Source organism: Oreochromis aureus, linkage group 15 (genome assembly GCF_013358895.1).
Source record: "Oreochromis aureus strain Israel breed Guangdong linkage group 15, ZZ_aureus, whole genome shotgun sequence".
NCBI classification, from domain to species: Eukaryota; Metazoa; Chordata; class Actinopteri; order Cichliformes; family Cichlidae; genus Oreochromis; species Oreochromis aureus.
In genome coordinates, this window is record NC_052956.1 from 35,425,141 (window position 1) to 35,440,256 (window position 15,116).

At 39.1% G+C, this 15,116-nt stretch overlaps 1 protein-coding gene across 1 annotated transcript in view; it reads right to left on the reverse strand.

Moving 5' to 3' along the window:
• The window catches only part of camsap2a (calmodulin regulated spectrin-associated protein family, member 2a), a 46,043-nt gene that overhangs the window by 21,183 nt on the left and 9,744 nt on the right, over positions 1 to 15,116 (reverse strand). Inside the window, exons 4-5 of the mRNA XM_039599079.1 lie at positions 4,535 to 4,696; positions 2,114 to 2,197 (exon numbers count right to left, since the gene is read on the reverse strand). Coding sequence (XP_039455013.1) covers positions 2,114 to 2,197; positions 4,535 to 4,696 — 246 coding nt within the window. The remainder of the gene's footprint in view (positions 1 to 2,113; positions 2,198 to 4,534; positions 4,697 to 15,116) is intronic.

Here is a 15,116-nt window from a genome sequence, read left to right on the forward strand (position 1 = left end):
AATTTTATTACATTTTTTTATGGTTATTAAGGATGAGTTGACTTTCAGGGGTCAGCGGTACCCACCGCATCATTAAAAAACTCACAGAAGGGTGACTTCATAGTAAAAAAAGTAAAAATAATGAATGATCTGGAGTCGAGAAACAGGCGCACAGCATGAAGGATAAGGATAAAGGTGAATACACGGATGACATCATCCATCTCCTCCTCTCCTCCCTCTTCTCTTATCATTCTGCTTTGTCAGGTTGACAGAAAGTGGCTGCCATACCAACCTTGCCCCTTTGCTACTGCTCCATAATACTAAATGTAGCTTGACTGTTAGCACACAATGAAGTCATAACGACACTAAATCCACACACGCACAGATGTTTCATCTGAAAAATATATCAGGATTTTATTGCTATTGTTAAATGAGTTTCCACAATAATAAAGTCATAAATGACAAAGATGCGATTCGGGAAATCTGGAGCATTTGCTGCCCCCCCTGCTATTACTGGAGCCCAACTTATTCCTCCTTATCAAATAACCTCTGTGACAAAGAAAGCAAGGCAAAAGGGACAAATATAAGATTTAGGGCAGACTGGAATGTAGGCCATTTCTTTTTGTGCATACTTGATGTGCATAGCTGCTTCATAGGAAAACCCCCGGTTGCTTTAAATCTGATAACACTGTGGCGGTTATCTGAATTAGCCCGAAATGCTAGTAATGCTTGATAAAACAATAGATAAGCAACATCATTACCACAAACTCTTACATCCATATTAACACTATTATATATTATGGACAGCCAGTCCTTATGCAGACCCACATAATTTGTGTATCATTTAAAATACAAAGAAGGTGACAAAATTAATATTACCTATTGACATATTATATCATAACGTAATAGGGTATGCCGTCTACTATATGACACCTGTATAAATAAAACTTCAGAAATTTGTTTGTCTCTGGCTCTCTTGTCATGTCACCCTCCCCTCACCACAAACATGTCACTGCAGATGGCCGCCCCTCCCTGAGCCTGGTTCTGTTGGAGTGTTAAAAGGGTGTTTTTCCTTCCCACTGTCGCCAAAGTGCTCGCTCATAGGGGGTTGTCTGATTATTGGGGTTTTCTCTCTACTACTCATTACTTGAAGTGACTGTTCTTGTGATTTGGAGCTATACACATAAAATTGAATTGAATTAATTAAATAATTTACATTTCCATTTATATATTTATTAGTATTGATGACTAAACAGCACACAAGGTGATGCATATCAGTGGCAAAATGTAGTCAATAAAGCCTATTCTGTCTCACATTATGTATTAAATAATACATCACATATGCTATTTACTCTCAGTACTATGTAGTCCTGTTGCAGGTATACTGTATCTGTGAACATATGCACTGGTATAGACCTGCTTAAGAGATTTATGAAGTATTTGAATTTAAAGAAGGACTTTATGAGATTTCAGTTAATTCATTTCCACCCATGAGAGCCATTATTCAGTGAATCACTTAATTATTTACTGCAAATGCAGTGACAAATTACAGAATCCAACATGGATTACTTAAATACAATAAACAGACACACACACACGGGCCACACCAGCCTGTCTCATTGCATTCTAAATTACTGCTGATAGTAGAGTCGGTTATATAACTGGTTTGGACTGTGGGCTGGACCCTGAACTTGGGTCACCCCTGATTGCCTCATTAGACTGGAGAGTGCTGATGTTCTGGTAAAAGCAAAGATTAAGTGACTGAAGCATGCAGAGTTGTCAGAGCAGATAAACTCATTATGGTGTTGAAGAAGTAACCTGGTCTTATCTCTCCCTCTCTCTGTGTGACTTAATTAAGACAGATTGAGCGTAATCTAAAGCTCAGACATCTGTGAGTCAGATTTTCTTTGATGGCATCAGGATTTTAACAGCTTAACTTCTGTCCAGGAAGCTGTTCCCAGACATTAAAGTGACAAATATCTGTCAGTCTAAAGGCGAATGTGGCGATAATTCTGTTAAGCAGAGCCAATAGTTTTACTTTGCTTCTGTTTACTGTCCGACAAACATTTACATTTTTATGCCTAGTTTGTGAAGGACTAAAGATGAGAAACTGAAGGAGAAAAAAAACACCTACCCGAGGACTCCCAGCAGGCTCGGTGCCCTGCGTTTCCTTCTTCCTTTGCTCCTGCGCCACAATCTCTTTCAGATATTCATTTACCTGAAAGAGAGAGCACAAAGAAGTTTAAAATGACCCGAGCCACAAAAAGCATCAATAAGCAAATTATAAGGAGCAGTGTATGACTCAAATTGCTCTCTTAGAAAGCGTAACAGCCTAATTAGTTTTGTTATTTTAAGTTAGTTTCCATAGTTTATTTTCAAATTGGTAACCTTAATACTGAAATTTTAGTTTCCACATTATTGTCCTGGCAGTAATTAAAGTAACATATATAAAATATTCAAAAACAGTGACCCCATGGCCATCTTTTATTTCTTATTACGAGCTGATTCAAAGGAGAAAGCAGTCCTGGTCCATTTTTGTAACTTTGTTGTGATTTCTACAGTAAACCACGACACCAGTCTGTGGATTATACTATACACGTTTTATATTAAATTTACTTTATTAACAATGAATTTAAGTGGAGCTGAATTGATTTTATTTAAATCTAGCATCCAAAAAATAATTTGAAAAATTAGTTAAAAATGTGAAATCAGTAAAACACAAGTGGAACCCAACAGAGAGCCATATGTCAGATCAGTGGGACACCAAGACCACACCTCCTGTTTGCTGTTGTAAGTGTGTGTATGTGTGTGTGTAGCTGAAAGCTGGCAGCAGCTCCTTGTCTCTATTAGAGGAATGCAAACAGACTGTTGTAGATTCTTTAGTACTGTATGGAGGAGCAGCCATATGTGTCTGCAGATGATGACCACAACCACTTACACGCTTAGAAATTCTGATTTGCTATGATAGCATAAGTAACACTTTTGTAGGGCATGTTTCATAGGTTCATTCATATATAGCCTAATGTAACATGGTTTAAGTCTCTATACTAAATGTCAGTTTGCTGATATAAGAATGCTTTGTACCTGAACTAACACACAGACTGAACACTGACTTATCTCCTGCAGATGTGACTGTAAAAATCTTTGTTTTCATTGTGGCACAATAGAGCTAAATTTAATGAATTTTCTATAGGTATCAGGATTATAAACAATAACAGGATAATAACAAACAGCTCTACAAATTTTCTGTTTATTTCTTCATATCTTTTTGTGTTTTTTGAGTTATTACATTATATGTAGTACACAGTATGATAATGTCTAAGGCAAGACAGGCAGGAGAAAAAATTGGGGAGGTGTAATAATTCAGTTCAATTCAATTTTATTTATGTAGCGCCAAATCACAACAAAAGTCGCCTCAAGGCGCTTTATATTGTACAGTAGATAGCACACTAATAAATACAGAGAAAAACCCAACAATCATATGACCCCCTATGAGCAGGATAGGGTACAAATAGACATGCACTATGTATCGCCAACTGCCTCACCTGTAAGAAAGAACGAACATACAACACCTAGGACACACAAAAATCAGAAAATGCACAAGTACATGAATTAGAAATCTTCTTGTGGGGTGTGTGTGTCTTTGTCACAAGCTACAATAACCCCTCCCAGGAGCCAGAGGCTTTCAGAGATGGATCCAGGAGAACTGGGCAGGCCACAGCCTCCAAGAGTACTGAAGACCTGAGGCCACACATCTCAGCAATATCTGCCCGCCCATCCCAGCAGGAGAAGTTGGAGGCCATAGATAGAATACCCACGGCCAAGGGGTGGGAGTCTCAAAGGACCAGAAACGACAGGCAGCTCACCCCACTAGAGGCTGCCCTAGAGGCTGTGAGCTAAGATCAGGGTCCCAGGGCTCCAGGGGCCCAAGAACCACCCAATACCTGACAGAGAACACACCAGAACATCCAGCTATGCACCCCAGAACCAACAAGTACCCCCAGTGGGGGGTAGCAGCGCCCAGCGAGGAGCGGTGGGGAGGTGAAGTCTTAGGGTTCACCTGCACACTGAGTCACAACAATGTGCAGGGATTTTTTCTCATTTGTAGTAAATCCACCTGTATGCATCATATGGCAGAACCTCAGGGCACGAAGGCAACATGGTGTATCTAGATCACATTTCATGGTATTTAGGTCAGTGTTTTCGCTGAACTTCACTGTGCAATGTGAATTTCAGAGGTCAAGCTTCATGAAACCGACGTTGGTGAAACGCCCCTGTGTGAGACTTTTGAAAGAGCTCCTTCTAAAAAAGACACTGAACACAATGACAGGGGACATTTATGAAATGGCAAAATCTCAAATCTCAAAATGTTTAATCATACGTCGACTCATGGGATGGCTTACAGAAAGCAATACGACAACACCTGTAATCTTAAGACACTAGTCTTGTGGACCAAACACTCTTTTTTTGCCAGGTACAAAATGCCAAGCACAAACACAGTCATTTCTATCTCTCTATAACATGTCTTAAGAAAACATTGTGTACCATAACTGACCTTGTTGATCCAGGTGGTCACTGCATCCTCAGTGTCATAAGGTGTTTCCACCTCAGCGTAGCAGGATGGATACTGACAAATACAGGCCATCACCTTCTCCACGCTCACAGTCTCCACTGTGTATGCCATCATCAGAGTGTCAATCATTGCCAGATGGGCGCTCTGAAAGGGAAAACAGTAACAAGATTAAAGACTGAAAATTAAAATCTCCCAGCTAGCTCACTGTAGTAAAACAAAAGCAGTCCAGCTTGTTTCTTTTCCATAAAATAACAAAATAGTCCTTGTATTATTTGATCATATGCTTTAAGTAGCGAGCAAAGAGAATGAAAAAGCCGTCATTAGCTTCTTCAGTACTGTACAACTGAAACTTTTTCTGTGGTTAAATTTTCTCATGTGGCTGTTGCCCTGGAAACAAATGTGTCCAAGACCCAGTTTGCTCACAGTGGCTGCTGGGCTGTGATGGGCCTGAAGAAGACTTCTTCCTGACAACACTACTGGCATCCGTTCTCGGTTGATTGGCTCATGGTTATTGCTGAAAGCAGGGCGTGTGCTTTTAATTAGATAAAGCCATGTTTGGTGACAACTTGCATTATCAGACTGTTATCTTGTGAAGAAAAAACCACCATACTCTGTACTGTACCGCTTGGCTGCATTTTGGCATATCTACTTTTTCGCTTATTCGGCTCCGTTCTATAACAAAACCAAATATGAATTATAAAAGAAACAATGACTATAACAAGGTGTTAAGTAGCAGCCTGCTCTATTTGGAAACATGTAAATATACACAATAATTTAACGTGCAATGTTAATGTAAGAGTGGGTTTCAAGTACACTGTTAGCCTTTGCAGTAATTTCCATAGCTTAGTACTGCAAAATCAACAGTAAAAAACTCTAAAGGATGTTAGCAGTTTAGTACTGTAATTTGCATGTAATTGTGGGAAAATTCCATGAGATTACATTATTTTTACGGTAACTCACCGTACTCATGGAAACAGCTGTAAAATACAGCAAATGTAACAACTTGTGATGTTACTGAGATTATACTATTACACCATCCGGATTTCTGTTGTTTTCTACTGTAGATCTAAGAGTAATTACTTAAATCCTCATTCAGAGTGTATTACCATAAAATGTGATTCACTGTGAAAGTAGTATAACATATAAACTACAGCATAATTTTTAACTTAAGGAGTAAGTTGCAGCCACACTAAAATTTAATTCCTTGAACTGAATGGAACCTCATATATTAATAAATGTATTTGTTAAGTCAAACAATGTGAAACATTAGTAATGCTATTAATTAATAGTATACTTGTAAGGTTAGTATTGTGATAGAGTCGCGTATATTTTAATTATACTCTTGTAGACATTATGACATTATGCTAGTACAATTATGGTGAACAAAAGTACATCTAAAAGTTAATTTCAAGAATACTGTTATGTACTAAAACGGGGCCAATATAGTCCCAAGAAGCATTATTAGTATACGTACTAGGTAAGGTATACTTGGGAAATATAATTGAAGTATACTTATTTTTTGTATGGCCAGCAACAAATACTAATGGCTACATTTAGAGTAATGTTTAAAATGACTTAATTTAGCATGGTGTTCCTTTTTCTCTTCTTATTCTTTCTGGACCTTCATTTGTTTTGTATAAGGTGGTACTTTTTAAGACACCTCTGCCTAACTACAGTGAACTAACCTAATAATATGCTCTGCACATTATCACAGTTTAGCGCGTTGGGTTGTGTGTTTTTAAAGCAATTGTTACGTTTTTAAAGCTTTTAATGCGACAGGTGCGATAGCCGACACCACACCTTCACCTGACGTACAACGTGACGTATGACGCACACGTCGGGTATTCACTTTCAAAACAACAATGGGGATAGAAAATATTGCTCGAGTGGTTAATGCTCCTTTCGCTGGTTGCCAACCACCATTAAATAACAACAAGAAGAAAATATTGATCTGCTTCTCTTAGTTTTGCACGTTTAAGCCGCAATTCACACTCAAACAAAGCTGCAAAGCAGGAGAACAACATGACCATCAACTATTCTGTGCCACAGATCCAGTTCGCTGCAGCACAGAGTGATGATGAGACCGTTAACATGTGCAACTTAGAAGTAGTCAGAGGTAACTGGATGTTCAATCGGGTTAAATGCAAGGTTGATTGGATTATATCTGAAGATCGTATGCTATTCGTGATAACTCTGCTAGACTCCAAATTGCTCGTCCATGCGGGAGTATCCCAAAATTAAATGAAACCACTTAACACTTTTTCCTAAAACGGACTGACATGGGACACATTAAAGTTGGATCAGAACCAGCTAATCAGTCTGAAGGTAAGTGTTTTTTCACTTATTCGAGAGAAGTCCGAAATGCGTTCTTATTACTGTTTGTTTTGACTTTTAAGCTACCGTACCAGGATATTTTCATTCAAATGCTAAGACAAAATGTCAATAGCTATGAATGTGGAGACTCAAAAGACTAGTTAGGTAATAGTTGCCGATGGATTTATGAGACTTGATAGAAACTTGGACGTTTGCAACAGGTGAATCGGTGAACTACCGAGGTTGCGCCCAAATGCTTAAAGCTGTTAGCTGGTCAGTGTTTTCAGGTGTGCTTGTACTACCTGTACTGCGGAGTGCTGACTAAGTCATGTTAAACCCATTAAAGCGTCGAGCTCAAATATCTTTTCGTTTTTGTGCACTGCTCTCTTGTCGGCACACATTTTCTGTTTATTGAAGCCTTTTGTGAATAATTTTGATCATGTAAAACTGGGAATTGGACCCTATTGACAATACTCTTATTTTTGCATTGCATATGTCATTCAGGAAAGGTAATTGGTCACTGAACTTTTGCAACTGTGTATTTCTAAATTTTGTGGCTTCAGTGCACGCAAATTTATATTGTTCAGTTTGCATGTTAAAAGCCTGCCAAGCACCCCAAGGCTGATTATGCTTGGTAAGAAGTCATTTATGAAATAGAGCTGATTAGACCATATTAAAATTTCTGTTTGGCACAGAAGCTTTTCGTGGACACAGGTATCCAGTCTCTGTTTTGTTAGCTCAAATTTCTGTAATTTCCTTTATAAACCAAGGTTGTTGGACATGTGTCTCAGTGAATCCAGCAAAGTAACAATATCAAATTTCACATTACATATTACTGATCAACATAGTAATCTAGCTACACCAACAGCAAAAATACTGAAGTCAATACTGTAAAGTTTAACAGCAGAACAAACTATAAACCCAAAATAACCATACAGTTGATTCATCTCCGGTAATTTAACTGGGCTGACTCTTTGTTAGGTGTGTTTAATGGGCAGAATAATTCCCAATTATGTACAATTATAATATGTTAAAACGGACTTATGTACATAAGGCCATTAATAATTAACTGTACATAGCTATTTGCTTTATGACTATCTAGACAGTGTGAAGAAGTGAAGTATTGAAATTATTTTATGTTGCATAATGACAACATGTTGCCCCTATACATTTAAGGACAAAGTTCAATGACCGCCACCTGCTGGATGGTGAGTGCAGAGGGCGTGTAATTGTTGAGCTGGACAAAGAGAACATCTTTGCTGATGCAATGTCAGTCTTCTTTGGTTCATTCTATGTATTGAACCTGGAATACCAGGAGTCAGCGTGTGCAAGGTTTTTGTAAGGATAAACCCTGAAGAGGGAACAAAATGTACCTCCAAGGTTGGGACAAGCAGAAAGACTGGGACCACTGTGAAGTTTAAAGGTTGTTCACATTAACCCTCATGTCACAACTTTCCTCCAGTGGCTTACTGAATTTGAGTGGAGAACTTCAAATTAGGTAACTGTTTTTGCCATTTTTAGTGAATTTCTTGTATAATTTAAGTGACCAATGTGTTGTTACCTGTGTCTCCACAGATGATCCGTGGCCCATGCTTTCTGGACATTTACACAAGATGAGCAACAATGAAGACAAGCTCTCTTGCCATCTTGCAAGACGCTGTCTCTGTCCAACAGGTTTTTGAGTGCAACAGTGTTGATTTTTTTCCTTCTTTTACCCGTTTGTTAAAAATTATTTCAGCTACTTACACTTTAATTGTCACATGTATTGGCTCACCCTACAAATCAATGAACTCAGTCCACAAAGCAAGATCAGGGTTCAGTGCAGGTCAGTCAAGTTCCTTCACACCACACACGCTCATCCATGTCCTTGTGGACCCTGCTTTGTGCATTGATTTGGTGGTGTGAGCCAGTATTTTGGACAAAGTGTATATAAAGGCAGAAGTGTGCGGCTTGATATTATATTCATTACAATTCAGTTTGTTTGTATGGTGCCAACAAAATGAATGCCAAGGCACTTCACATTGTAGGTTTAAGACCCTACAAAATATAACTAAGAAAACCCAACACTTGAGCATATGTTGTCTGCCATGATATGGATATGACATAATATCGTTATTGTTTGTACAACCATCTGAGAAAATAATGGATTACATGGTTTAGTAAAAACAAGTGCTTTCTCAATGAAAATATGTTTTCAGTTCGTTTCAGTTTTTGATTTTGGAAATGTGTATTTCTGCAGAGGAAAATCGGAACTGAAATAAAAAGTGGTGTAAAGCACATGAATTATATTTTGTGTGTGTGTGTCTATCTATCTATCCATCCATCCATCCAGTTTTTTGGAACCCTCCAGTCTCTTACAGTATGTTACTGTTAACTGAAATTACGGTAAATTACGACCTGTTAAACAGTAAATGACCGCCTGTTGGGACACGGTATCCTCTAGCAGAGATGAATATTTTGGTACTGATGATGCGTGATAACGGTAAGTTACTGGTTAATATATTGCAGTTTATTACCTTGCAGCGGGCTTACAGTGACATACCGTGAATAAACGGTAGTATACCAATTTCTTAATCACAGTATGATGTTACTTTGTTGACGTAATTTACGACATAACGACATAACGGTATCTCACTGGCGACAGTGACGCCAGTGAGATACCGTAAAAAGCTACTGATGCGTTACCATAATTTGTCCAAGAGTATTATACCACACCAGCAAAAACGGTATCATCCTGCAGAACGGTAAGCTACCGTAACATGGCGTCACGGTATGACGCTGGCAACAGTGACGCCAGTATGTTACCGTAAAGTGGAGATGAAAAGTCTAACAGTGTAGTTCTCTTATACATCCATCAGTTTTAAGCTATGGTTTGGATGAAACCATATTTCTCATTTTTCATCCTTATTTCTTATCATTATTAACCAGCAGTAGGTTTTATTAGTTATATCTCTAAAAATAGAAATAGAATAGAGTCTGCAGAATAAACCATTATTTAATGAACTAAAGAAGACAACTTCTGAATATTGACATCATCTCATCTGGTCACTCTTAGTATCTTCCGCTCAGCCACCTCCAGCTCAGCCTCCTGTCTTTTTCTTAGTGGTACTGTCTCCAAGCATCATAGCAGGGCTCACTACCTTCTTGTAAACTTTCCCTTTCACTCTTGTTGCTATCCTTCTGTCACAAATCACCCCTGACACTTGTCTCCATCCACTTCAGCCTGTCTGCACTCTTTTCTTTTCCTCTCAGGGCACCATCCTTTGCTCTCAGCGGTTGACCCCAGGTATTTAAACTCCTCTACCTTCACTACCCCTGCTCCTTACAGCTTCCTTGTTACACCTGTCTCCTTCTCATCACAAACAAAAAGGGTACCACAATTCCTGTCTTGGCACCCTATCGTACGCTTTCTCTAGATCCACAAAGACGCAGTGCCACTCCTTCAGATCCGCTCACTATCCTTCTCCATCAACACTCTCAAAGCAAACATCACATCTACAACTGCTCACTGATGGGTACCTCACTTCTTAATCTAGCTTCAACAAATTTTTCCCACAGCTTCATGTTATGGCTCATTGACTTTATCCCTCTGTTGTTACCAAACATCCCCCTAGTTCTTGAAAACATGTACCAGTACACTTCTTCTTTATTCCTCAGCCATTCTCTCACTTCCCAAGATTTTGTTAAGCAAAAAAAAAATCTGCTGCCCTCACATCTGCATACCTCCACAGGTATGTCATCTGGACCAACTGTATTTCCACTCTTTCTTTTTCACAGCTGCTCTCACTTCCTCCTTACTAATCCTCTGGACTTCCTGAGTCACTAACTTTCCCCAATCCATCATCCTCCTTCTAATTTTCTTCATTCACAAGCTCCTCAAAATACTCCCTCCATCTTCTAAACACACGCTCTATATTCATTAGCAGATTTCCATCTCTTAACCTCCCTCACCTGCTGCACATCCTTTCAAGCCTGAGCTCTCTGCATAGCCAGACTGCACAACATAAAGTATTTACAATAATTTGGGACTATACTTAAGAACTACAATAGCTAAAGCCTTTGCTTACTACAATGTTTTGTTTTTATGATGTTAGCAAACATCTGCATCAATGACCAGTCTGTTTTCTTTCATCATGACTAAAAAATATTTAAAAAATACTTTTCTAGTTTCTTTTTGAACAACGCACCATTAGTTATGCTAATTAACCATATCAAGCCAAAGCCAGAAAAAATGCATAATTTGTATGATGACATTACTTCTCAAGCACAAAGCAAGGGAATCCTATTCTCTCATGTTTGCACACTGAGCATATTTTAATGTATCTTTGCATGTAAATAAATGATATGATCTATGATCTTCTATGATTTTCTACTTTGCAAATGACATTTTTGCAAAAAAAACGCTGACTCGGTCAACAAAGGTTGGTAACTTGTACTAAAAATGACCTGCAAAGACAGCCAGAACCCCCCCACAGGACAAATTTAAGTGACGATACATATGACACAAATGTATTATTTGTATCTCTGAAATGAATTTCCTGTGTGCCGACTCATTATTCCAGTGCCTAATTTCCACTATCTGGCAACCAGGCGGCAAAGTGAACCCATTTAATAATACACTGCCGAGATGCTTCCAGTTGGCCTTCATTTAGCCTGTCCAAACAGTGTAAAACATTATCACAAAGACATACAAACAACAGAAATCGCGCACACACATATCCAAATCTGCCTTTTATTTCCACAACAAAACGAACAACTCCAGGCAACACCAATTTTAAAGGCCAAGGGACCAGCATAAATCCTCTGAGGGCTCCTTTGCTCTCTCTCATCTCCTCCTCCCCCTCTGCTGAGTAATGTGAGAATATCGATTTGGATCGGCTGTGGTCTGACGAGATAAAATGACAACAGTGAGAGTAAGTGTTGTTTACTCGACCGCAGACCTGAAGCCTCTAATTGTACTGAATGAAAACACGCTACTGTGTGGGTGATTGAGGTTAGCGTAGGATGCGCGTTCATTCGGCTGTTAGCGAAACTGGAATCAAGCATACTTTAGAAAATGACACCTTCTGTCTGCGCTTAAATGTGAAAAAATGCAGTTTTGATTATTTGTGTAAACATTCGTGACATGAGAACTGAAGATGGCGACTTTCTGTTGTGTTGCCGTGGAGATGGTTGACCCAAAATTTAGACAGTAAAGCACGATGCTGAAGTAGGAGAACGGCTTACGTGAGCTCAGATGAGTCAGTAAGCATTCAGTTATATTCACCTAAATCCCTAAACAACGTGTTTGAAGTATTATTAATAAAAAGCTTAAAATAAAAAGCTTTAGTATTGTGAATTGCATGAAATCAAGTGGGAAACTGTCAAGAGTTAGGAAGCCAAACAAAAGCTGACTGTCAGAGCAACATTTCACAGCATTTGTGCTACACTAAACTTCCCGACTTGCACTTTGAAAGGATTAGACTATTAGCTTCTGTGTTTCCATGTTCCAAAATAAAAAAACAAAACAAATGTAACTGTCTTGTTATATTTGAAAAAAGCTAAAAATGCCTCTTTAAAGGTCCGAGCTTTCATCGAGCTTTATGCATGCTTGGGATGTTCCACTTCTTTGGGAGAGTCGCTGCTCTGTGTAACGGTCAAACAAATGGACTGTGAAGGATCAGCTGACCATGTGTGAATGTCAAATGAAATTTAGGAGATGAGAGAAAGCCTTTGGTGACTGGATGGATGCAAAGGAAAGAGTAAGGAAAGAGGAGAAGAGGCAGATAGGTTGCTGCCAGAGGAAAGGGTCAGCCTTCCTCATTAACTGCAGACCTCCCTGTTGTTTAAAGTAAGGCTTGTTTCCTCTGTTTTATCCCGTGATGTCATGTTTCCTAACCTTTTGGTTTGTGGAGCACATATGCTTCCCCTCAACGATGCTCTACCTCATATTCATGCATCTGCACATATTAAACCTTGCAGCAGCTCTGGCTAGAAGTAGCTCCACTGGGGTATTCAGAGATCAAATGCCCTGCTGGAGGGTATCTAAATGGCTGAAAGAGGGGGAAATGTCACTTATTCATGCCCTTTGATGGAGACTTTTTAATCATAAGGCTGTTTCTCTGTCCCTTAATTCGATTTATCCCCAAGATATCACCTTTATCTCAGGGCGATTACGAAAACTGTACAAATAGTTAAATGCTAAGTCATTCTGATTTAATGAATAAACAGGTTACAGACACAAACACACATACACACACACTATTTTGCTTTCTCATCTAAGCTGATTGTGTCCATAAATCTTGTTTAGATTTCTCAGGAGGTGAGAAGATGCTGCTTCACGGTCAATATCCTGTTTTTATTGTGCTGCTGTATCGCTGGCTTTCTGTATTTCCACCCGGGCAAACACAAAGAAGGCAAACACGGCTCATCCTTAATATGGCTTCATGAATTGAAAAAAAAAAGAAGAAGGGAAAATAGCAAAGATGGAAATCCACCACAGAAGCCTGATTTAACATAGCACAAAAGAATTGCAAATATGAACCGCAGTGACCTACAAAAGACAGCGTGTGTGATGATTTTTTTCAACCTCACAATCTGTTGTAAATAAACCGAAATCTCAATGTCAGAGCTCTGAGCTGCTTGCTGAGGCCTGACACAGGTATTCAGAGAAAGATGCTTCCATAGACTGAGTTTATTTCGACGGAAAATGATCTGGATAGAGTTAATGACTAAACAATACTCGCTTACAATAAACGCTTGTAGGACTGCACTGAGTCATCATGGATAATGATCCGCCTCTGTCTGTTTTTCTGGCCGTTCGAGGCTTCACTGATCCTCCCAAACTTCTGCACAATGGTCTCCTGTGCGACCACATGGCCATGGTAGCACACATACTCAGGGGTGATGTAATATTGAAAAGCAGTCTGCTTTAAGAATTAAAGCTCTCCTGACCTGGCACTGAGTCCCGATGCTGGGGCAGATGTCTAAAAACTGAAACTGTCTAGCTTCAGGTAAATTCACGCCAACTCAGCTGGACATGGAAAACCACTCAGCTGTACCTCTCTTTTTGAAGGTCAACACAAGTACCAAAGGAAAGGCAAAAAGCTGGACCGAGAGAGCTTTACTTTATACTACATGGAGTGAAAATAGGAGAAAAAAACCCAACAAGGTTTAAGAGTTTATCATTTTTTAGAGTTTATTCCACTGTGAAGGAGCTGGAATGAGTAGGATTTGCTATAGTCCCAGTTACCAGGTGCTTTAGATAATCATAGGAAGATTATCTTTTATACAAAGAGCACTACAGGAACTAACTCGACAAGAACAATCTAACAACCTCACAGTGAGGCTTCAAATGAAAATTAATTAATTGGCACTAAAGAAAACCAATAAAATGCAAAGTTCATCAACAAAGTTATTACAATTAATCCTGCATAGAATATTTATATCTTTACTTTTTTCACACCAGTGTCAGTCAAGACCAAAATGGTGGCCTGACCAACACAAATACATGACAGTTTAATTAACTTTAAGCCTTTTTCCAGTCATTCTGCCTGATCTGTCACAAGTTAATGTTGCATTTTCCCTGAAAAAGTTTCTGGTGTGACACAGAATTGCAGGTTTAAGAGATTAAATGTTTTTGTGAAGATCATTGCTATAAACCTAACATTTAAAACTTTCCAGTTTTCTGTGCCTTTAATTACCTTTTCTTTACAAAATGCACAAAACACCAACTGAGAACGCTGGCATCAGTTGTGGGAATTCAGCATTTAACCAGCATACCTTCCATATGCTCCAAACCCGAAGCTAGCAATTATTCAGAAACCTCAAAGCTACCCTTGGAACTTGACTGAGGGACAGTACCATGGCTTCCATCCAGTGTTGACCTACTCTGTTGAAATGCAAGCACTCCGAGTCCTCCCATCATCTTTGAAAACACCCTCTGTTCTGACATAACTTCATGTGTGGATCGTCTCTATTTAACAGGCTAAATGGATCAGCAAAAACAGGAAACACTGCTGCAGATTTTCTGCAGTGCACTGACTGATTTTACCAGTTATCGGGAATTCTGGATTTCTTCTAGCCAAACACTGTGGCTTGCTCCGCATGTTTGACTTTGCAGATTTTTACCCCAGATCTCCACTAGCATAATAGCATTTTTTTACTATAGAAAGACGCAGTTCTCAGGCCATCGCGTGACATTGTGTAATGTGGTTTGCTGCTTATCCATCCATACTGTACTGCCCGGAGTCACTACTGGCATTAAGCATAA